The sequence below is a fragment of the Poecilia reticulata genome, chromosome 8, assembly GCF_904066995.2.
Source record: "Poecilia reticulata chromosome 8, P_reticulata-male-v2, whole genome shotgun sequence".
Taxonomy (NCBI): Eukaryota; Metazoa; Chordata; class Actinopteri; order Cyprinodontiformes; family Poeciliidae; genus Poecilia; species Poecilia reticulata.
In genome coordinates, this window is record NC_088837.1 from 12470940 (window position 1) to 12495002 (window position 24063).

The 24063-nt window shown below is 36.8% G+C and overlaps 1 protein-coding gene and 3 long non-coding RNA genes across 7 annotated transcripts in view; 3 read left to right on the forward strand and 1 right to left on the reverse strand.

Annotated features, from left to right (window-relative positions):
• LOC103469330 (septin-9-like) overlaps positions 1–24063 on the reverse strand; it is an 89261-nt gene that overhangs the window by 30751 nt on the left and 34447 nt on the right. For all 4 annotated transcript variants that reach the window (XM_081609931.1, XM_081609934.1, XM_081609932.1 and 1 more), the window contains one exon: positions 22949–23707. In XM_081609931.1, coding sequence (XP_081466057.1) covers positions 22949–23707 — 759 coding nt within the window. The remainder of the gene's footprint in view (positions 1–22948; positions 23708–24063) is intronic.
• Positions 849–4288, forward strand: LOC108166522 (uncharacterized). Its single transcript, XR_014088615.1, has 2 exons — positions 849–1255; positions 3446–4288. It is a non-coding gene; the product is annotated as an uncharacterized LOC108166522 (long non-coding RNA).
• On the forward strand, positions 5718–8271 carry LOC145552536 (uncharacterized). Its single transcript, XR_014088616.1, has 2 exons — positions 5718–6248; positions 7409–8271. It is a non-coding gene; the product is annotated as an uncharacterized LOC145552536 (long non-coding RNA).
• On the forward strand, positions 16364–17971 carry LOC145552537 (uncharacterized). Its single transcript, XR_014088617.1, has 2 exons — positions 16364–16595; positions 16899–17971. It is a non-coding gene; the product is annotated as an uncharacterized LOC145552537 (long non-coding RNA).

A 24063-nucleotide genomic window follows, 5' to 3' on the forward strand; every position in this document is an offset into this window, starting at 1 on the left:
CTATCACTGTATTTGCTTGTGTGCCCACAAGTACAGAAGTGTGCAGAAGATCCAGACACCAGATAAGTTTCTTTTGTGCAATGTTATGCGCAAACATGACTTAAACAGCTATATCTGTGGAACTAGTGGCTTTTGTCCTCTTTGAACATAATGTGCTCTGAGTGAGGCTTATAAAGGAGACACAACATTATCTCAGTGAACAGCTGGTGAGAGCAATCTGAGGACTTTTTACTATTATGGAGAGAAAGAGTCCAAGTGATGTCAATAACGGTGAGGATGTGGTTCAAATATTCAACCTGCATTGTAAAATACAAACATACATACTCTCTCCTATATTACAATATTGTTGTGCCATCTAAAGTCCAGATGCAAGAAAAAAGTTTTTTTTTTCTTTTAAGAAAAACTGTCCTCTTTAATTATTGTTTACGTAAGCACAGAAAGTACATAATGTGTTTTTTTATGGATGAATTAAAATTGTTTTTTTCAGTTCACTTAAGAACTTGCATACAGTAACAGCAGCTAAATCTCTGTGAGAGGAAGTTTGTAGGCTCTGCTTTAGAATGTGTTACTGTTTACAGGTTTAAAATAAACCACCATTTGATTTGTGTTGTTAAAAATTCTAGGAAGAAAAAAAACAGTTGATCATAAGCAAAGCACTTTATTTACTGAAATTATTAAAAATCTTTTGAAAAATCAAAAATCCCTTTGATACAGATATATGGGTGCCCTGGAAAGATAATGTCCTGAAAATAGAACGTGGTAACATTTTGAAAAGAAAACTTTAAATTAATTCTTATTGAAGTCACGTTTGGTTTGTCAACACCTACAATAGGAATGTAAGAGGGAAAAAAAAGTCACCAACACCTTCATGTCTTTTTACTTTTCTATAAAGTAAAAAGTAAAAGTAAAAAACTACTTTCCATAAAGAAAAGTAAACAGAGGTCCTCCTATAAAAAGCTTTTTTATTGCATTTTCATGCTGAACTTTACTCCAAGATCACTCAGGAGAAAAGTAAACTGGTCTGCTGGCACATCAACAGATCCCATTTAACAAAGGACTATCAAGGTTTTCTGAAGACAGGAAGCATTTTTTGTAAGTAAAGCTACTACTAAGTAGTTGCCATGGTAACTCAATGTAGCTTGTTACCCAAGTTTCATGTTTCATGAAACGGAAATCTGAAAAAAGGAAAATAAATCAACCACTCGCTTCACAGGTTCAAATCAACCAGAGACCTAAAGAGAAAACTACTGCAAAGGTAAGCTCATCTAACTTCTGATATCAGAAAATCACTCTCAACGGCACATATTAATCTAGAAATACAAACATTCTAGAGATAACACAAAACGATTTGGACATAAACTGTTGTCTTAAGTTTCATATCGCAACTAATGATGCATATTCTTCCTTTTCGAAACTTCCTCTTTTTATGTAGCCATATTTTACTTACTATATTACTTACTACAGGTCCTTCTCAAAAAATTAGCATATTGTGATAAAGTTCATTATTTTCCATAATGTAATGATAAAAATTAAACTGTCATATACTTTAGATTCATTGCACACCAACTGAAACATTTAAGGTCTTTTATTGTTTTAATACTGATGATTTTGGCATACAGCTCATGAAAACCCAAAATCCCTGTGTCAAAAAATTAGCATATCATGAAAAGGTTCTCTGAACGAGTAATTAACCTCATCATCTGAATCAACAAAGTAACTCTAAACACCTGCAAAAGATTCCTGAGGCTTTTAAAAACTTCCAGCCTGGTTCATTACTCAAAACCACAATCATGAGCAAGACTGCTGACCTGACTGCTGTCCAGAAGGCCATCATTGACACCCTCAGTAAGGGTAAGACACACAAAGAAATTTCTGAACCAATAGGCTGTTCCCAGAGTGCTGTATCAAGGCACCTCAGTGGGAAGAAAAAAGTGTGGCAGAAAACGCTGCACAACGAGAAGAGGTGACGGACCCTGAGGAAGATTGCGGAGAAGGGCTGATTCCAGACCTTGGGGGACCTGCGGAAGCAGTGGACTGAGTTTGGAGTAGAAACATCCAGAGCCACCGTGCACAGGCGTGTGCAGGAAATGGGCTACAGGGCTACAGGTGCCGCATTCCCCAGGTCAAGCCACTTTTGAACCAGAAACAGAGGCAGAAGCGCCTGACCTGGGCTACAGAGAAGCAGCACTGGACTGTTGCTCAGTGGTCCAAAGTACTTTTTTCAGATGAAAGCAAAGTTTGCATGTCATTCGGAAATCAAGGTGCCAGAGTCTGGAGGAAGACTGGGGAGAAAGAAATGCCAAAATGCCAGAAGTCCAGTGTCAAGTACCCACAGTCAGTGATGGTCTGGGTGCCATGTCAGCTGCTGGTGTTGATCCACTGTGTTTTATCAAGGGCAGAGTCAATGCAGCAGCTATCAGGAGATTTTGGAGCACCTCATGCTTCCATCTGCTGAAAAGCATTATGGAGATGAAGATTTAATTTTTCAGCACGACCTGGCAACTGCTCACAGTGCCAAAACCACTGGTATTGCTGACCATGGTATTACTGTGCTCAATTGGCCAGCCAACTCTCCTGACCTGAGCCCCATAGAGAATCTGTGGGAGATTGTGAAGAGAAAGTTGAGAGACCCAAGACCCAACACTCTGGATGAGCTTAAGGCCGCCATCGAAGCATCCTGGGCCTCCATAACACCTCAGCAGTGCCACAGGTTGATTGCCTCCATGCCACGCCGCATTGAAGGCTGCAAAAGATTCCTGACCAAGTATTGAGTGCATAACTGAACATAATTATTTTAAGGTCGACTTTTTTGGTATTAAAACACTTTTCTTTTATTGGTAGGATAAAATATGCTAATTTTTTGAGATAGGAATTTTGGGTTTTCATGAGCTGTATGCCAAAATCATCAGTTTTAAAACAATAAAAGACCTGAAATATTTCAGTTGGTGTGCAATGAATCTAAAATATGACAGTTTAATTTTTACCATGACATTATGGAAAATAATGAACTTTATCACAATATGCTAATTTTTTGAAAAGGACCTGTATATTACTTACTAACCATTAAACTGAAAATCAAACCTGTTTAACCATTTATGCAAACATAGTGAAAAGGTGGTGCTGCCCACTTTCAGTTCTAGGAGTTTAATGATTAAATTTTCACATAAGTGTTCAAAACCAAACATCCTAACTAGACATTGTTGATGTCAAAATAAAAAAAGTTTGTGAAATCTAAGCAAACCCCATAACAAACAGTCATAAAATGTGTAAGAAACATTTTACACACATGTGGTTTGACATAAACATGCATAAAGGGGTTAAGTTTTTTTAAGTGAACTTGCATGCAGGAAGTCTTGACATAAATAAGATCAAATGTCATGCATGAGTCTATCAAGTATCAAGCATTCACAGACTGAACACTGAAAACTATAAAATGTCTTCACAGGAATTGAACATGTCAAGAAAAATCAGCTTCTGTGTAGCTGCGTGCCTTATTCTGACCTTGGTGTTTGCTGCACGGAGAAGTCTAAACTCCATCACTGATCTGATCGACTGCCACCTCTCTGAGCACACAAACATTTTAGAGCTGCTACACTGGTTTGCCAATGAAGTCGACATTGATAACCACATCCGACTTACCTTTGACCCTGCCTCTGATTATGGCTCACATCATTATGGAAATTTTGAATACATGCTAGATCAGCTGCCTTGGGGGTACCAATACTACACAATTGGTAATATTTATGAAGATGATTCCGACGCCCTTCCATCCTACGTAAGAAATCCCCACAGGAATATTGACGACAACAACAAAGCTCGGATCATAATCAGGGTGAAAGAAGGACACTCGGGACCTCACCCTGGACAGATAATAGACCAGGTGTACATCACTCAGCACTCCGATGAAGGGACCAATTATGATCCAGCTAACACATACAGAATCACACCCAGCCTTTTACACGCAATCAGACGGAGAAACATTACTGAAATCCAACAACTTGCCAGACGGTCCCACAGAGAGAACGCTTCTACCCGTCCACCAGGACATCCCACTCGATATGTCCACGAAGCTCGATATAAGCCAAGTACAGAAAACAATGATGACTTCCTGTCGAGATTCTGCTTTGCCATTCTTGTGATCATCGTTATTTTTGCTTTGAACGTATGTCTTCAGAATTGCTTCAAATAAGACAATATTTCCAGACATTGAGCAGAACTGTAAATGTGTTTTGCAAAGGGAAAAAAAGGCGGAAGATCCTAAACCCAAATAAAGAAAAGTGTGCGTAAATGCGTCATTTTTAGAATTTGGGTGCAGAACTATATTTGTGATAAAGGAATCAGTGCAGATTTTATATAAATGTAATTACCAGCTTTTAAAGAATGTGTGTGAAATGTTGCAATATGTTGTGCAATTTAAAATTTCTACCATCAGATTTTGCACCATACAGTTTTCAGAGGCTCTTCTCTTAAGAATTTGTGTGAGGATTTGCAAAACCGTATTATAATTACATTTTAAATCTGAAGAAATCACTACAACTTTCTGGATTTAACTACTTCTTTCAAGGCAATTAAGGTACTGAGACGCAACCTGTAAGGCAAGACTATTCAAGCCACTGAACATGTTTACCTTCTGCAGTAAATTCCCAGAAGAGTAATACTGGTTGGAACGTTGCCTGGATCTCAACAAGAGAGACTATTCAAAATATAACAACTTTGTTTGTTTCCAAAAAAATAAAAATCAGAATGGAGAAAATATTCCAGGAAAATGACTTGTACTACAAGAAGCTTGAAATAAGCTGTATATTTTGTACAAGAGGTATTTTAAGACAAACTTAGCGTATCCATGATCATGTTTTACCTAACTTGTTGTTAGCATTAGTTGTAAAAATTACACATTAGATCAGAAAAACACTTTGACAGATATGGTGCAATAAAAAAGGAGAATATAAACATTTATTTAGTTAAATAGGTGTTTTCTTCCGTTAGTTGGGGAAACTGGATGTAATTAAATAAAATTGATTATCGGGAATTTGTCGCATGTTAAAGAATGGATGGTTTGTGTCTCAAAAAGAAAAATGGAAACAGACAGTTTTCAAAGGTGGACAAAGTCTATATATGAGTGATATCTTTATGGTTGTGGAATAAAATACTTTGGTTCTAGGGAATTTTATTTCAACACAGTGATCAGTGGCTATAATCATGATGTGTTTATGCTTACATTGCATTTTGTCACTTTCACTACTTTGATGGCTAACAAAAGGTATGTGGATTGATTTGTGTTTGTGAAAAGGACCTGCAGCGACATGCTGCAAAAAAAAAACGTATCTTTCAACATAAAATGTCTACGAGTTATTTTATTTTTTAGCAGTGCTTATTTTTAAAACACTGCTAGATAAACATGAAGATACAGCTTAAACTGCAAAAAAGGAAAACAAAAAGGCAGGTATTGTATTTTAAGAAAACGTTTTTTGCACTTTTAAGCTCATCGAGTTTTTTTTTTCCTTTCGGTACAGTAGATGTTGGCTTACTGAATCAACAACTATTCTGTATTTATGCATTTATGACACTGAGCACGGTGTCATAAATCCATTTTCATAGTCAACTCCAAGGTCACTTTACACATATGGTTATGTTCCACATATTCAATAAGAATTAAACCTCAAAAAATCGTGTATTTAAAAAAAAACAACAACAGATTTTTACGGTAAGTAAAATCTTTCTGTATTGTACAGTGGAGAGCTGACAGGGCATAAAACATAAACATAAATGTGATGTTACTTGCTTGCGTTGTAGCTAATTCTACAATTAGCTACGTTTCCCTTGGTCTAAATACAGTGACAAAGGATCAGGGTTATTGTGTGACAATTAAATCAAAGATATAATGAATCCACCTTACGTAAAAAAAATTTTTTTTTAAAAACCTTACAAGGTGCATCAGCCTTACCCACATTAGGCTGACACACATAATTTAATATTATTTAATAATACTAAATCTGTCACAAACTTGAGTTCTTTCAGTTTCATTTACCAGTAAAATGAAACGGCGTGAACACTCCCTCCCTCGCGCTGCAACCTTTTAGAAGATGAGAAAGTTGTTTGTTTTTTTTCGAGAATTGGTCCCACCCACTGAAACTGTGGTTCGTTCCTTCAGAATTGCTTCTATAAACCATTGCCTTTGAAAGCATTAACCCAACCACAACTCCCTCTCCAACACATATCAGCAACCTGGCAGCACTTGACTTGTGCAGGTAAGCTACTTTAATTAACGTCTCAATGACACATATTTAGTTCTTACTGCAACAAACTCAAATACAAATATTCTAAACAAAAAAGGGCAATGCTATTGTTTTCCTGGTGATTTCTTACTAAATCCAGCAAATTTCATTACTTTACAATTCTGAATTCTATAAAACTTTATTAGCCTGATGGTAATGGAATAAAATAAAATAAAGAAAAATTAGGTTTTTTTCTAATGAACTGTTACTCTGAGTTAGCAAGCAGAGATCGGTGATTTTCACTCAAACAGTCCACACACAGTAAGTATACTTCATCTTCTGTGTACATAAAAGTTGGTGCGTCTTTTACACTGTAAAGTTATACATCTTTATAACTTGTTAAAGATTAAAAGTAATAAATTAGATATGCATACTGCAGAAATGTGAAATAGTATTTTCTAGCAAAGACAATTCAGTGACAATCATTTTACACTCCCCATTTAGAAAGTAAAAGCAGGGTATACCAGTTTAGTGGGGGGGTTTTCTGTCCGTTGCCTGTAGCTGACAGAACCAACGGGAAGGTTGGGGGAGGCCTAACTCTGTCAATCATGCTTCAACAATCTGCAAAAGAGCTTGCTCATGCACAAAACAAATAGCCATCCTCACACGGAGTTTTTGTTTAGTAAGTTATGGTGGCTTATTTGAATGCAACCTTCATTTTAGTTTGAATATTTTCTCTTTTACTAGATATTGTTTGATATAGGCAATGTTATGAGCTTTATTTTACTTTCTGTACAATTTGAGCTGCTGAGAGCTTTACTGCTTTAAATCTGTTAAATATTATGTGGCAGGATTTTCAGTTGTTCTTTGGACTGAATATTTGCTGCATTGTCTGCAATTTATTTTGCATGTTTCTGTATAAATTAAGGAGATTTTATGGTTTCTTTTTGCCAGATCACATAGCCAGTGGCATATATACCTAAATAAAAAAATTATCAGCGATTATGTGAACAGTATTTGCGATCAGCACTCATGGGTGATCTGTATCAGTAGTGGCAGCATAAAACCTGATCGGAGGATCCCTAAACAAATATTACACTGTTTTTAGTTATTTACTTGGTGTGTCCTAAAAACAATGACTGGAGGAATAATTTACATCATGGATGGATAATAAATCTGAAATCTCTTCACAGAAACCGAAGATGTTGAAAAAAATATCAAGTCTCTGTGTAGCTCTGCTCCTCATCCTCACCTCAGCGCAAGCAGCACGACAAACTCTCAACTCCATCAGTGAAATAAAACGTTTTGTTCCTCAGCCCACCAGCATACTAGAGCTGCTTCACTGGTTTGCCAATATGGTCAACATTGACCATTATGGTACCATGAGGGTGATGTTCGATCCAAACTCTGAATATGGTTCACATCATTACGGCAACTACGAAGACATGTTGGATCGACCTTCTAGGGGGTACGAATACTACACAGTCGGTAACCTTTGTAAAGACTCGTCAGAACAGCTCCCTTATAATGTACGAAGTGCTGAAAATGAAACCGATGGATGGAACAGAGCTCGGATCATATTTAGCGCCACACAAACCTACGGGAGATGGAATATACAAAATATCTACATCACACAGCATAGAGGCACTTCTGAATATAATGACACCAGTTATGACCCAAACCACACATACCAGATCTCTACCAACCTTTTACGAGAATTCAGAGGACGGTCCATTTCGGAAATGCAGCAGGGTGCCATTTATTCCCAGAGAAGCAATTTTGTTAACACATCTACTTATCAGCAACAATCCTACTCTAATCGGCACTACTACGTTCCTCAGTCTAATCCAAGAACTGATGAAGGTTACCTGTTCAATGTGTGCATAGCTGTGTTACTATGTATTGTTTTCTGTATTATCATTGCTTTCCTAAGTATTGCAGATAAATAATACCTATTTACCCAGACACTGTTCAATCCAAACAGTAAATGTGTTGCTTTCAAAATATCAATGATAAAAACAATCAAGATGTCTGGAAAACCAGATATCAGAAGTGACATGTCTGAGTATTGCTGAAATCCAACAACTTGGCAGAAAGTCCAGAGAGGCAATGGTTCTACCCGTCCACAAGGATCTCCCATTCAATACATCCAAGAAACTTGATATAACCTGATGAGATTCTGCTTTGCCATTCTTTTGATCTGTTATTTTTGTTTTGTCGTTCTTATGAATAACTGTAAATCAGACAATATTTCCAGTCACTGAACAGAACTGTAAACTTGATGTTTTGCCAATGGAAAAAAAGATAGAAAATCCTAAATCGAAATAAAATGTAAATGTGAATTTGCCTGAAAACTATATTTGTGATAAAGAAATCAGTGTGAATTGTATCTAAATGTGCTATAAATGCAATTACAAGCTTTTAAAGAATTTGTGTGAAATGTTGCGATATGTTTCTAAAATGTTTAAATGTCCACTATTCAGTCGATAGTGGACATTTTAAAAGTTCACTATCAAATTTTACGCAGTACAGTTTTCAGAGGCTCTTCTCTTAAGAATTTGAATGAGGATTTGCCAAATTGTATTAAAATTATATTTTAAATCTGAAGAAATCACTACAACTTTCTGGATTTAACTACTTCTTTCAAGGCAATTAAGGTACCGAGATACAACCTGTAAGGCAAGACTAATCAAGCCACTGAACATGTTGACCTTCTGCAGTAAATACCCAGAAGTAATGTTTTATGGTTGTGGAATAAAATACCTTCTTGGGACTTTCGTTTCAACACATTAATCAGCTGCTATAATCTTGCGAGATATAACGTGTTTATGCTTACAAATTGTCACTCTTACTACAGAGATGGATTGTTTTAGCTAACAAAGGTATGTGGATTGATTTGTGTTTGTGAAAAGGACCTGCAATATAAAAATTTTTTCAAAATAAAATGTCTACAAGTTATTTTATCTTTTTAGCAGTGTTTATTTTTAAAACGCTGCTAGATAAACATGAAGATATAGTTTAAACTGCAAAAAAGGACAACAAAAAAAGCAGCAGTTCATTTCTTGAACGCTCCATAACTGGTGAACTCCCAGTTCACCAGTTAGCTTTACCTGGGAGTTCAGGCAATAGTGACCCTGGAAGTTCAGGTCACTATGACCTGAACTCAATTAAGGTACTGAGTACAACCTGTAAGGCAAGACTAATTAAGCCACTGAACATGTTTACGTTCTGTGGCAAATTCCCATTAGAGTAATACTGGTTGGAACACCACCTGGATTAGAGAGGCTATTCAAAATATAACTTTGTTTCCAAATGGAAACTAACCACCTTAAAAACAGGAAATGGTGATTAATTAACAAATCGTCTCACAAAAACACAGTGGACAAAATGTTCCTAGAAAATAACTGACAGCAAGAAGGTTCATATAAACTGTACACGTGATATGAAGGTATTTTATGACCATGTTCTATCTAACACAACAAAAAGATGCATGGTGTGAGCCAAAAATAAATCATGAGCTGGTGGTGGTAAGAATGCAGAATACAAACTAATACATCCAGTTTTACAGGATATGTAAGGAACTCTCCCACACAACTTTGTAAAGTAAATGCTATTACTTCTGCACTTGCCTAAGTTTCATATGAAAGTTTCTACCATTTTCTTTTCCTGAAATTCAGCAGTTGGCTAAAGTTTCCCCAGGATTTATTTTTTATAGGTTACCAGAGATCAGTACAAAGAACCTTAATAATATGATTAAACATTTTTGTACCATTCTAAAGTCATTCAGAAAATTTGGGTTCTCCTACTTTTTTCCCCCAGGACGATTCTCATTTTATGCATTTGAACAAATTTTTCACCAAGATTTTTAATTCACAAATACAAAATAATGATCATTTGTTTGTGCTGAAAGAAGAATTCAACCAACTTTCCATCAAAACTAATTCTTTACCGAGTCTAATGTACATAAAAAAAATAAAAAAAAAAAAAAACTTCACACAAACCCAGTTTGTTATAATATTGGCCGTAACCTACTTGAAGCCGTTCATGCGTTGCATAAAGCTCAACTCACAGCCTGTTCATAAAAATCATGGAATTGTCACCAAGCTTAAAATGGCGTTTAAATTGTGTGACCGCTTAAGCTGTTCAGAAGTGTAATATTTGCTCATGAACAATGTTTGTGTATAAAATCAGCATTTATAAATGAAGACGGTGAAATTAAGACACTGCTTAGCCGTGCCAATAAGACCAAGTTATTTTTAGAAGTAAAAAATTTCTCTGAATTGCGAGCCTCCACCGTCACTCAAGACACAACAGAGGGAGGATCAAACATTATAAAAGCATTTACAAGTGGTGTAATAACACTATCTTAAGGAAATAACAAATGACTGCTGTATCTGAAGCTGACTATTTATACAGGTAAGATCTTAAATTACTCATTGAACTACACAAATTAAATCTGAAGACTGACTTTAAATTTTAGTTATGATAAACTTAACTAGACACTTCAAGTTTTTATAAAAACCTACATGTTAAGTTTGACAGAAAAAGTTTATTTTAATGGTTGTTTAATTAATGATTACTTAATTAAACATTAATAAATAAATCAATTAATAAAAAGTTAATACCATTAACATTTAATGCAAGGTTAGCTATAAACCAAACTTGCCTGTATTAGAAAACATGTTTACAAATATTTTGAGTGTAATTCCCAAAATGAGATGTTCGCAAAATGCAATAAAACAAGGTCACTGGGAGACTATGGTACTTCCTGATTCACAGCCAGTGGGTAGCAATGACTACAAAGAGTACGAACATGAAATAACTTAAAATAGTAACATAACATTTCTCAGATATTTCTGACTGGAAAGACCAAGTTCATAGCTGTTATACCGTTGATGTGCTGTCATAAAAAAACTGTCCCATAGTGGTTGTTGGATCCCTGATCAGATAAGAAAATATCAAGTTAAACCAGTTTTTATGCTTCTACATGACTGACGCCTAAAGCTTACCAGGTGTCAGTGGACTGCTGCCATGAACTGATTTAAACAAAAAGTTACAAGCCAGTTGTTCTAATCTACTGATGGTATATGTAGCATAGCTTTTAGAGGTACTCAGTGGAAATTTTGGCATCAACTATTTAATTGTAATATTAAAAAAAAATAAAAATCTAAACCTAGCTACATTTCTTCACTTTTTTGACTGTTTCATGCCCAACTCCAGGTACTAAACGGGGTCTCTGTGTATCAGCCACTGTCAACTCACATCCTTCAGGGGAACATACATGCCACTTCTTTTCAAAACGAGAGTTCACAAATCACATTGTCTCAGGCTTCGACGGGACAGAGAACATTGAAAAAATAAGAACGATATTTACAAGTTTTTTGCAAGTACTCTAAAACTATGCCACAACTGATCTGATTAGTTACAGTAGACTGATACCACAAGCAATAAATTTACACTTCAATGTAAATATAGTGCATGTCGTTTTTATAACATAATCACACAACAGGTTCACAGATAAAAGATTGTAGAAATGGATTTCAAACTCAACTCTCACTGTATTTTAGAAAACATAACAGTATTTGATTTTCAGGACTGAGATGGAGAGAAGATTTTTTTAGTCATCACCATCTTACTTTCATCTAGTTCTTGTGAACTTGTACAATGCCTGTAAAATTCTAATGTGATTTTATCAAATGATTATAAATGTTTAAGATTCTTTAGCCACAAACTAAACACAACATACCTGAACACCAAACCCACAAAATGCTTCTGAAACACGTTACATAGTTATTAAATATTCTTTGCATTCTAACACACCAACTGAGAAACATGATGAATAAATTTGCTCAGCTGTTGAATTTCAACAGCCTTGAACAACAGGTTCACAAATAAAAGTTGAAGAACTGTATTTTGTAGGAAGTATCAACTTCCTCTGTAGATAACTTTTTGTTTTTGAGAATTGGTCCCACCCACTGTAACGAACTCTGTGGTTCATCCCTTCAGTCATATTTCCTAGGACACTGTTGCCTTTGAGAGCATTAACCCAACCACAGATCACATGCCCAGATGCTCAGCTGGCAGCACCTGCAGGTAAGCTACTTTAATTACTCATTAAAACAAATTTTGTCCTTACGGCAACAAACCCATAAATACAAATATTCTAAACATGAAAAATTAAAAAATGCAATTTTGTTATTTTCCTGGTAATGCATTATTAACTTTAGTAAATCTCATAATAGCTGCACACATTAGACTTCATTCCAATTCTACAAAAATCTCTCTAATAATGGAAAATTTTTAATTTAAGAAAACGTTTATATTGACCATTATAAGAGAGAACTGTCACTCTTCCTATTTTTTAGAAGTACACAGTAATGTCTTTTTTGCATAAAATAAAATTTAGCAAATATAATTAGTTTAAGATTTATGGTAGTACATTTGAGATTTACTTTAGAGGTTTTATTCAGTGGGCTTAGCACAAGTCTGCATATTATTCAAAGTACCTTATCAGTACCAAACATGTAAATGCAAAAAGCAAAAGGGAAAATATACTTAGATTACATCCATTTTATTCTGTTTTTTTCTCTTCTCACTTTTTTCCCCTAAAATAAATTTAGGTAAATTCTAGGGGGGAAAAGCTATTGATTTTATGTTTAATATATTTACGCTACTTACTGTATTAGTGTAAAACATTTATAGCATATTTTCTAACAAAGATAACTCAGTTACTCAAATGCTCATTCTAGACTCTTAGTAAATAAGAACAGGTTAAACCAGTTTTAAACTGTTTTTTCTGTCTGGTGCCTATTGCTACAAAGGTGTGGTACTTTCTGATTTGAATAATTGATTTGAATAATTAAATATTACTACAATATTAATACAATATTACACAGGAATGAAGAAATAATTCACACCATGGCTAAACAATAACAAATCTGAAATTTCTTCACAGGAACCAAGGATGTCTAGAAAAATGCCAAGTCTCTGTGTAGCTCTGCTCCTCATCCTCACCTCGGTGCAAGCAGCACGACAAACTCTCAACTCCATCAGTGAAATAAAACGTTGTGTTCCTCAACCCACCAACATTTTGGAGCTGCTTCGCTGGTTTGCCAATACAGTCAGTATTGACAATCACGGTAACGTGAGGATGACCTTTGAACCAGAGTCTGAATATGGTTCACATCATTATGGGAATTTCGAAGGGATGTTGAATCGACCTCCTTGGGGGTACAAATACTACACAGTTGGAAACATTCATCAAGACTCGTTAACACAGCTCCCTCTTTATGTGCGAAACGCCAGAACTGGGACCATAGGATGGAACAGAGGACGCCACAGAAGACAACGGAGGATGGAATATACAACAAATCTACATCACACAGCATTGTGGCACTTCTGTATATAATGGCACCAGTTATGACCCAAACCACACATACCAGATCTCTACCAACCTTTTACGAGAATTCAGAGGACGGTCCATTTCGGAAATCCTGCTGGGTCACACTGGTACCCAGAGAAACAACTTTGTTAACACATCTACTCGTCCACAAGAATTATTCTACTCTAATCATAAAAATGTACCTCAAGCTAACCCAAGAACAACTGATGAAGATGATGTCCTCCGCAAATTTTGTATTGCCCTAGGACTACTTTTTATGTTGCTATTATTCTTCCTGGGTAATGCAAATAAATAAAGTAGGGTTGATACAATGCATCTGGTGGTGATTAATCGATTATTCAAATAATAGTCTTACTTTAGTTTTACTTTAGTAATTGAATAATCGTTAATGCAAACTCTTACACATGGTGTCCGCATAAAAAACAACAGCCACATTGCAGCAATTAAGCCAAAATTGTTCAAAAATACATTTTTGCAAGGTGAAAAATCTGTTTTTGCTTGACAATCTGGGGAAGGGGTGTGCTGTGGTGGAGCAGGGGTTAACACAACCCACATATGGCGGTCTTAGTTGTGGCTGTCGCAGGTTCAATTCCCGGCCTGGTGACCTTTGCCACATGTCTCCTCCCTACTCTCATTACCCACTTTCCTGTCAATTAATTATCAAATAAAGGTAACTAAAGCCAATAAAACCTTTAAAAAATTGTTTTTGTTCATAGACACTGCTCAAACCAAACAGTAAATGCAGTGATTTTAAATACCAATTATGAAAACACTTAAAATGTGTAAAAAAAATTATGATAAGCAATATTTATCTGAGAAATTGTGCTTTTGATAGTAAAATCTTATTGCACATTATGATGCTCTACACAACATCTTCATGTATCAAAATGAAACTTGACATTAGATTCAGTGCCTAATCATTTTGGATGTAATGGTCATTACAGTTGTTGAGATCCGGTGGCGCAGGAGTAGAGCATGTGGCCCATGTACGGAGGCCTCAGTCATTGATGCGGCCGTCACAGGTTTGAATCCCAGTCCGTTGATTTTTTCTATATGTCCTCTACCTTTCTCAACCCACTTGCCTGTCAACTCACTGTCAAGTAAAGGTCGCTAGGGCAAAACAAATCCTTAAAAAAAAAAGATTGAAAAGTGCATATGAAAAGTTTCAAATGTGTGTTATTGTGTGAAGTTGGATCTGTTTGCTTAGTTAAGAGACTCGGGTGCTTTACCCATCCCAATGTAAACCGGATGCAATAAAATAAAACTAACCAGGTATGTGATTTATTAAAGTATGTATGTTTTGTGCAAAATGCAAACAACCTGTGCCCAATCCAAAACATGGAAGACAAATATATATGCAGTGATTTGTTTAACTAACAGTGCCTAGCAAAAGTATTGCTTCTAGATAAATGTTTTCATTGTTTGTCATTTTACAATGGATTTCAAAATATTCTGTTGGGATTTATGTGACAGGGTATTGTAGTGAAGTGTATAACTGTAAAATTAAAGGAGCAAGAATAAAGTGGTAAAAAATATCATTCACTTTGAAGATTTATGGGACCAAATATTAACTTTGTTTTGCAAAAATTTGTTTGGAGACTACCGTTTCTCAAAACACCCCCACTGGCCTTGCTGTTTCCCTGGCCTTGCTGTTTCCCCAGCAAGGCCAGTGTGCTCCACTTGTTTTTTCTTAAAAAACAAGTGGAGCACAATTCTGGAATACCAGTCAAAGTCTTGCCCTAAACAGAGAAAATTTGTTTGACTGATGCTTTCTGTGCAACCTGCAATAGTTTGCAGAAAGATGGGAACACATTTATGCAAAAGACTTTCAGTATAAATAGCAGTGAAAGGTTGTCCATCCATCCATCCATTTTCTTTACACCCTTGCCCCTTGGCAGGGTCGCTGGTGCCTATCTCCAGCCAACGTTCTGGGCGAGGGGCGGGGTCACCCTGGACAGGTAGCCAGTCTGTCGCAGGGCAACACAGAGACACACAGGACAAACAACCATGCACACACACTCACACCTGACAGTCATGTTTTTGGACTGTGGGAGTAAACCGGAGAACCCGGAGAAAACCCACACATGCACAGGAAGAACATGCAAGCTCCATGCAGAAAGACCGGGGCTGGGAATCGAACCCAGAACCTTCTTGCTGCAAGGTAACAGCTCTACCAACTGCGCCACTGTGCAGCCCCCAGTGAAAGGTTGTGACTTCTGAATTCATTTTTCTTTTTTTCTTTTTTTTAATAAAAGCAGAATAAAAACATATTTTTTCTTTCTTCCATTTCACAATTATGGACTACTTTCTGTTGGTCTGTCACAAAATCCCAATAAGATACATTCAAGTTTGTGGTTGTAAAATCCAAACCCAGGTTAATAATAAAGCACATAAAAAATGAGTTTACCAAATGTGCTATACAAAGTAAATGATATAATCAAGACATAAAAAAACAGATTTTAAAACATTCATAAAATATAATAGAGACAATAAAAAGCATCAGCATGCCATCTCAACACAGAGACAAAAACTATTGAAAAAACTTTTTTTTTTGGGACAACTAAAAGCTGCTGGTCAGCTGATCGCAGTGGTCTGCGAATTTGTTTGTTCGCAGACCACTGGAGTAGATCCATGAGGTAAGGGGAAGCAAGACCAGTCTGGCTCTTAAAAGCAGATATTTTCATTTTAATTCTGTGATAAACCAGAACTGATGAAAGGAGATCAGTGAAACGTGCTCATGTCTGTATGTACCAGTTATAACAACAAAATGTGACATTCAGCTAGAACAAATACTTTTACAAATACCTGCATGTCAACAACTGCCAGAATTTCTGATTTAATTTCTGTCACAAACTTAGTGAGTTTTCTGTTCAGTTTCATTTACAGGAAAAGGAAACGGAAAGAACACTACCTCCCACACACACGCACGCACACACACAGATGCAGTTTTAACAACCAGGAAGCAGCCAGTGCTGCTGGTAAGCTCTGTTTTATTCCGTTTAAAAGATTTAAATTTACTCTTAAACGTAATTTGGTTTATTTAGAGAAACATTTAAACATTTATGCAATGCAATTCTTTAATAGGGCAAAACACTTTGGTTTACAAATCTGATGTATTTCCTGTTAGATTTCATACGGAGGAGGTTATGCTACTTTTTTCTCTTTAAGCATCATTTCAAATACCAAATGGAAAATTAAAAAGCATTTATTTCAGTGCTAAATCCTTAAGGCAACAGTGTATGGCAAAGATGAAGAATGAAAGCTCTAAAATTTCTTTACAGAACTTGAAGATGCCAAGAAAAATTGCAAGTTATTGTGTTGCTCTGCTCCTGACTGTGACGTTGGTGTACGCTGCACGGAGGAGTCTGAACTGCATCAATGATCTGACCACCTGCCACGAATTTGATGGCACAAACATCTTAGAACTTCTTCACTGGTTTGCTTGCGAAGTTGACATCGACTATGACGATAATATCCAGCTGACCTTTGATCCAAATTCAGGTGCTTATGGCTGCCATCATTACAGAAATCTGGAGGAACTCCTAGAATCTCTGCCTCGGGACTACCGTTACTACACTATTGGCAATATTCATCAAGCTGGTTCAGCATCACTTCCATCTTATGTAATTTCCCGAAGAGGTACTGCCTGGAACAGCGCTCGAATCCTAATTAGAGTAAATGAAGGCAGACAGATAGACCAAGTCTTCATCACTCAGCATTATGATGCATCTGAACACCAGGGATCAAGCTATGATCCAGAACAGACATTCAGAATCACCACCTCCTTTTTGAGGCAACTCAGGAAGCGCTCCATTTATGAAATCCAACAACTTCCTGATGGCTCCCGACCTGGACCGTTTAGAAACACCACACATGCTTACTTCCAGGAAGTTCACCAACCTATGCAAGACACCCACACCAACATAAACATGCTTCATATCCCAGTTAGGCAAGATGACCGCCTACAAAACCCTATAGTCAAAATTTGCTGTCTTATTTTTGTTGTTTTTATCATTATTACTTTGATTGTTTTAGGGTCTTACTTTGGTATTCGTGGCAAATACTAAGTGGGAAAGGAGCATGTCACATTATCTTAAAAAACATGCAACTGTGGTGCTTATCGATAGTAATAATGACAACGCCTTTTTTCTAAAGAATTTTTGTGACATTTTGATCAAATTTTGTAAAAATATGATTTAATTGTACAAAGATTGTTTTTACTGTACATATGAAAGCACACCTCTGCCTCATATCAAGCAATAATGAGCATTCAGACACCATTAATCCGGAAATGTCTTTTTAAAACAGAAGCAAAATTCTAATAAATTCAAATAAAAATGTGTCTCTACTTTAATGGCTTCTATATTTTATTTTAACTTCACAATTATTTATAACATACATCATTCTGTAGTGCTACGATTGCATAAATATTCTACTTAGTTGAGTAGGCTATTTTTCCAAATACTGAGCAAGTAAGCCACTCCACAGCAAGAGCCTTAATGTCAGAGAGAAAATATTCACCATATCAACCAATTCAAAGTTCACTACAGCTTGACAGAATAAATATTAACGTTATTGCTGTGATACGATATGCAGACACTGTACAGATGATTCATGTCATCTAATAAGGCACAGGAATTTACCTTCATCTTTTAAGTAATTGTAAGCAAGTTAATTTTATCAATGTCAAGGTTTAAAAAAAGTAATGCTTTAAGAACCTCAAAAGATTTTTGTCCCAAAAGTGTGGGAAAAGCTACCACACTTATCATGCATCCAAGTTCTTGTTTGTAGACAGCGCTCGAAAAGGCATGACAAAAAGGTCTTTATGTTTAAGTGAAAAACAAAAACACAGTTTTCCAACCCAGAGAAACAAGACTGGCACTCAGCAGACCAGCATAAGACAGATCATAAGATATTGAGTCATAATAAGCAGTCAGCCTGCAGAAAACAGAGATGAAAAGGTTTATTTTATTGGGCAGGAACTCCACTCTAAGTGCTGATGCCAAGTTAATATTGAAGTTTGTTTGGAAGAAATGTGAAAATAAAAACTCAATTAAAACAGAGATCACTTACAAATGGAGCATATATTGAGTTATGTTTATGGAAACTATGACGATCATCCAAAGATAATTGTCTGCATTGATTATTTTTGAAGATAGTTTTAACACAATAAAATGCAGATCAAGACTCCTGCATGTACCTCATTCAGAGAGAAAATATTCAAAGTGAGGGTTCAATCCACAAGCCCAGTGCGAATTTACCTTTTTTTCCGCTAATCTAATTTCTAATATCTGAGGAAAACAGACAATTTCAAAGTTGCAACATTAACAAGGTTCTAAGTTTTGGCCTGGTTAAAAAGTGGGTTGATATTTCATCTTCAGTGCATCCTTTAAATCATTCTTAATATTGGCAACATCATTCTTATTTGTTTATAACTCCAGGAAAAAAACAAAGGGCTTAGTCACAAGTAGTGAAGTAACAGCATGTACTGGAGAGAATTTTAAAAAAAGACTCAGTACAAACAAACCAGTCTAGTTTTGCAGGTTCCAGGGGAAGTACACAGTTATGAAAAATTTACGTCAACCTAAAAGTGAGGTAGCAGATGAAAAGGCAAAAACAAAAAACCTTCTTTCATGCATCCAAGTAAACATGCAAATGTCTTAGCAAAATTTCATAACCTGATATGAATGCAGAAATACAGCCAACAAAAGATAAGAGTGCAGGCCTTATGCTGCAGTATGTCTGTGTTAGTTAGATATTAACACTAGTCTCTGAATACTGAGGAAAGGAGGAATAGCATGTCTAAGAATGAATGTCCAAGTTTTACCAGACATAATGCTTTTTACCTGGAAAAATGTTCATGGCTATTCAGCCTTTACATATTGTTATTTAGCCAGTAAAGATTTATTTGAATTTTGTTTGCTCTCATTTATGTTTCACATTAATTTCTACTTTTACAGAACAATAAATTAGTAAGTAGTTGCTAACTGGATCAGTTCACTCCTTTGTAAATTCAGACCCTCACTTTGTACCTTCTTATAAATAATGTAATAATGTTAATGTAAAGCTACTTTATGCTCAAGTACATAAGCACTGTTGTAGTTAAATGCCCTGAATGTAAGATGGCAGTAAGACCACAGGGAGGAGGCAGAGGAGCAATTTATTTCTCACAGTTTATCTGTCTCATATTATACTGTAAGAATATAGCGGCAGTTTTAACAAAACAAAAATCATAATTATAAAACTTACCCACTACAGCTTTAAGTGAAGCCATATGTAAATAAATATGTACATGTATCAGTTACTCAACACATCAAAATTACTGAGTTGTAATGTGCCAAAACTAACATAAATCATCATCTAAATATAAAATGTAAAAAAAAAAAAACGTTATTTTTCCAGAAATCCAGATCTACATATGTACAAAATACAGATGTATATATAGGCAGAAAAGGATCAAAACTACAGAATTACAAACTTGGAAAAATGACAAATATTCCCACCAATCATACTTTTGTCTTAACAGTATTTGCACATAAAATCACTTCCATTAGGTTAAAAAGGTTGTTTCCATCAGGGCTGCTATTCTGCTGTGCTCTGCTTTGTGAGCCTTTTATTATGACATAACTATACTTTTAAGTACAAGAATGAAACACAAAGTTTACCACAGTGAGAAGTTGCTCGAAGGAAATCAGCTATACAGCTTATTTTTGGTAAAGCAAATTAATGGGGACGGCCTGTGTGAAATGAAAGTAAATATAGACGTACGAAAACAAGACCTCTCAGCAAACAGTATGCTTGGTCGAAAATATATAACAGCAGCCACGATTGAATAAATCAGAGTTCAAGTGAAAGGACAGGAAACTAAGAAGAGCTATATCCACAATGAATGTGTGTTTTTCTGTGTGTAAACATGAGATCATATCCTGCAGAGGCACTCCGAGCCTCAATCCAGCTGCTTTTGGTTACAGTCAACCAATCAACCGAAGCAAAGCGTGTCATTACAGCACCTTGTGCCTGTTCCACATCCACCACACAAAGAAAAGAGAGGCACATCACTTAGCCTTTTCATTAGTCACTACCCCCTTGGGCAAGGCATTCTTAGACCTCGACTCAGCGCTCATGTGTATGCACATGAGCAAAGACGCACAAGAGGTCTAAAAAGCCGTTATAACCTGGCTGTAGATCACACACACCCTTACACAAATATGTCCTGGACCACACAGAAACAAGACACCAACTTCCAGCCGGATGTTGAGGTGAAGAAGAAATAAAAACATTTCCAATTTAAAGCCCTAAATGTCCCAAATAATAAAAGCAAAACAAACACTTGGGAGATTATTGGGCGTGCTGATGTAATAGTATGTTCTGTTCAAATTTATTCCCAAATGAGTTAAAGTTAGTTTGTTTTGTTATCTCACAAAAAACAAGCGACAAAAAAATCTCACTTTCTAGTTTTCTTCTCAGAGGCTTTACAGTACTCTAAATCTCTTTTCCTCTCATCCCTTCTGCCCAGTAAACCTTGTGTTTTTAACGTCTCTTCCTTCTTCCCTGGCCTCTTCCTCACAGAGCCTCTCTCCACAGGCTCAGCTGAGCAGGAAGGTGGTAATCCGAGCCAAAATGTGGCAGTAATGGGAGCTGTAATCCTCGCCCTTTTCCTTGCCGACTTCCGTTTTACTTACCCAAGGCCATGCTACATACATTCAGAATGCCCCATGCGCTTGCTAAATCATCTGAAAAACTTACAAAACTCAAGAAAAGTAGGGGAGACGATTAAAATTAACATTTTATGTCTGTGTAGCACAGAAAGAAAGAGAACCAGCCAACACAGACCTTTAGAAAGTGCAAGTTGGAGTCTATTTTAGAGTACAATTTTTTTATGACCTCCAGATTTGGAAAGTTACACCTCCCTGCCGCCCACAAGTGGATACTACTTAGCGAGAGGAGGCAACATATGAGCACAGCTGTCTCCAGAGAGGAGAAGAGCAAAACAAACAGCAGAGGAAACATTAGCTGTTTCAATCACAAAAAACACCATGATGAAGAAAAAAAATATGTTGCTCATATATTACTTGTAATTGCACAACTAAACACGCAAAATACATGTATACTTCAGTTAAAGCAATTGCAGATTAACACAAATATTTAAAATGGAAAACAAAAACGAAGCCCGCAGCATCAAGATAACTGACTTGAGCATGAAATATCTTAAATTTCCATGAAAAACCACATACAGTATACTCCTAAACACTCCTGCTAAATACTCCCTAATCTTTTCCAGAATTTGTAACGTCCTCAACTTTTTGTATCTTTCTGGGATTTTATTGGTTAGACTCAGAAATTAAGATTATATAAATCTATGTAGGATATGAATATTGATGGAAAGCGTCGAGTTAAAACAGATCAAATATTGATAATCCAGCTAAAGATACTAGTAGGTGCTGAGACCAGCTACCTGTAGGTGTCAGGAACTAGTAGGTGTCCTCAAGTGCCACTGTCCTGCATCTTTCTGACGCATTCCTGCTCCAACACACCTGAATCAATAAAGAAAATGACCAGGCTTGTGCTTATCATGCACGTTGAAGAGGTAATTCAGTCTTTTGATTCAAGTGTGTTGGAGCAGTGATGCGTCTACGAGTCTAAAAGTGGCAGTCGAGGAATAGAGTTGCCGACCACTGAATAACACGTAGGAGAAAAAAAAACATCACACAAAATAACTCATTTTGACATGATGTCCAACTTAAAAGTATGCGCTTTTGTTTGCCTTTCAGAAGAAAAAACACATTTCACATTTTATTTTACCATTTTCAAAAAAGTGGTGCAAGTAGTGAGCAAATAAATTTCCTAAAGCAACAGTACTTTCACAAATAAAACAACATAACTTCTTGAAATCAAGAGAGAGGACAATAAGCTAATAAAAAGTGGTTTTAAATTAAATGCGACTATTAAATGAAAATTGGCTTTGTACATTTTTCGGCTCTTAGAGTTGCAGTTTTTTCTTTCCAGCCCTGTTTTTCTCATCACCAACCCCACTGATTTTTTTTCTTTGACCCTGTCATTACTTCACAGATTCATCTTCCTTTTTCATATGCTAATATGATACTATACAAAATAATAGCAGTAATCATAAAGCATGTCACTTATTTCATGTAATTGTGTAATAAAATCCCATAAACAGGAAAAGCCAGTGTCAAAGATGAGATGATTCACTACTGTTGCAAGTTTTTGTTCCAGAATGGAGCAATTTGTTGAGAAGTAAATACAAACATGTTCAACAACAACAAAAAAGCTTTTTTTTCTTAAGCAAATGAAGTGGATAGAGTTTACTCACTATCTGTTGGTCGTGTTGAGGGTTGCTCCGCGACAGGTGACTGCACCTTCTCCACCCGCGGCTCTGCCAGGGTTGGCAGTGGGGCGACGGGTGCAGGTGGTGGGTGGTTGTTGTTCTCTACAGGGCTGCCTGTCGCAGAGTTCTCTGGTTGTCTGAAGACAGGAATCTCTGGTCTTCTAGAGACGCCATCAACTAAGCTCAGGCTGGGAGACGGGGGCTCTGCCCTTCTCTGGGTTAACTCAGGGATCCTAGAGACCGGTGTGGGTGACAGCTGGCTATCCGCCCTCCTGGGAGGTGCAGGGGGCTCCTGAGGCCGAGTCATGCTGAGCTCCGCTCGTCGGTTTGTAATGCTGGAGATGGAGTTTGAGGTGCTGTCTAGGGCATTGCTCCGACTGCTCAGGCTCACCTCTGGCCGCTTGAGGCCGAAGCGAGCGATGCCGGCACTGGGCGAGCTGTCGATCTGTTTGGAGGAGACCTCGATGGAAATCTCTGCCCGGCGGGAAGCGGCTGCATCAGGGTTTCGCCCTGATAGCTCAATGCGCCTCATGCCGGTCTTTGGGGATCGTAGGTTTGAGGACTCGGATGCAGTGGATCTGGAGGAGGAGGAGGAATAGTCGGAGTTGCGCGAACTCAAGTCGTAGCTCCGCTGGCTGGTTGTGGAGGACGTTGAAGAACGGAGGGGGTTGGTGGTTCGGCGAGAGAGAGGTGAAGGGTGTGTGGTTGTATCCGTGTCCTCCACCTCGAACGACCGTTTCAGAGCTGCAAGACACAAATACTGGTGGTTAGACATTAATAAAAGAAGACAACTGCGGTTTCCTGCATATTTTTCATGTCAAAATTACTCACTTCTCCAGACTTAAATACTTTTAGAGTTCCCAGTCATGAATAAATTGGATGAATGGATGATAAACTCATGTAGGAATAAAGGGTACATTAATGATTTCCCCTCAATAAGATTTACCACATTATCATAATGTGGTACTTGTCCTGTTAGCACAGGTAATAAGGTCTGTAAATGTATTAATTTTTCCCCACACTTTATTTCCAGATTCCATTGAAATTTGGACCTTGAAGTAGCCTATGTTGCCAAATTCTACCATTTCTACAAATACTAA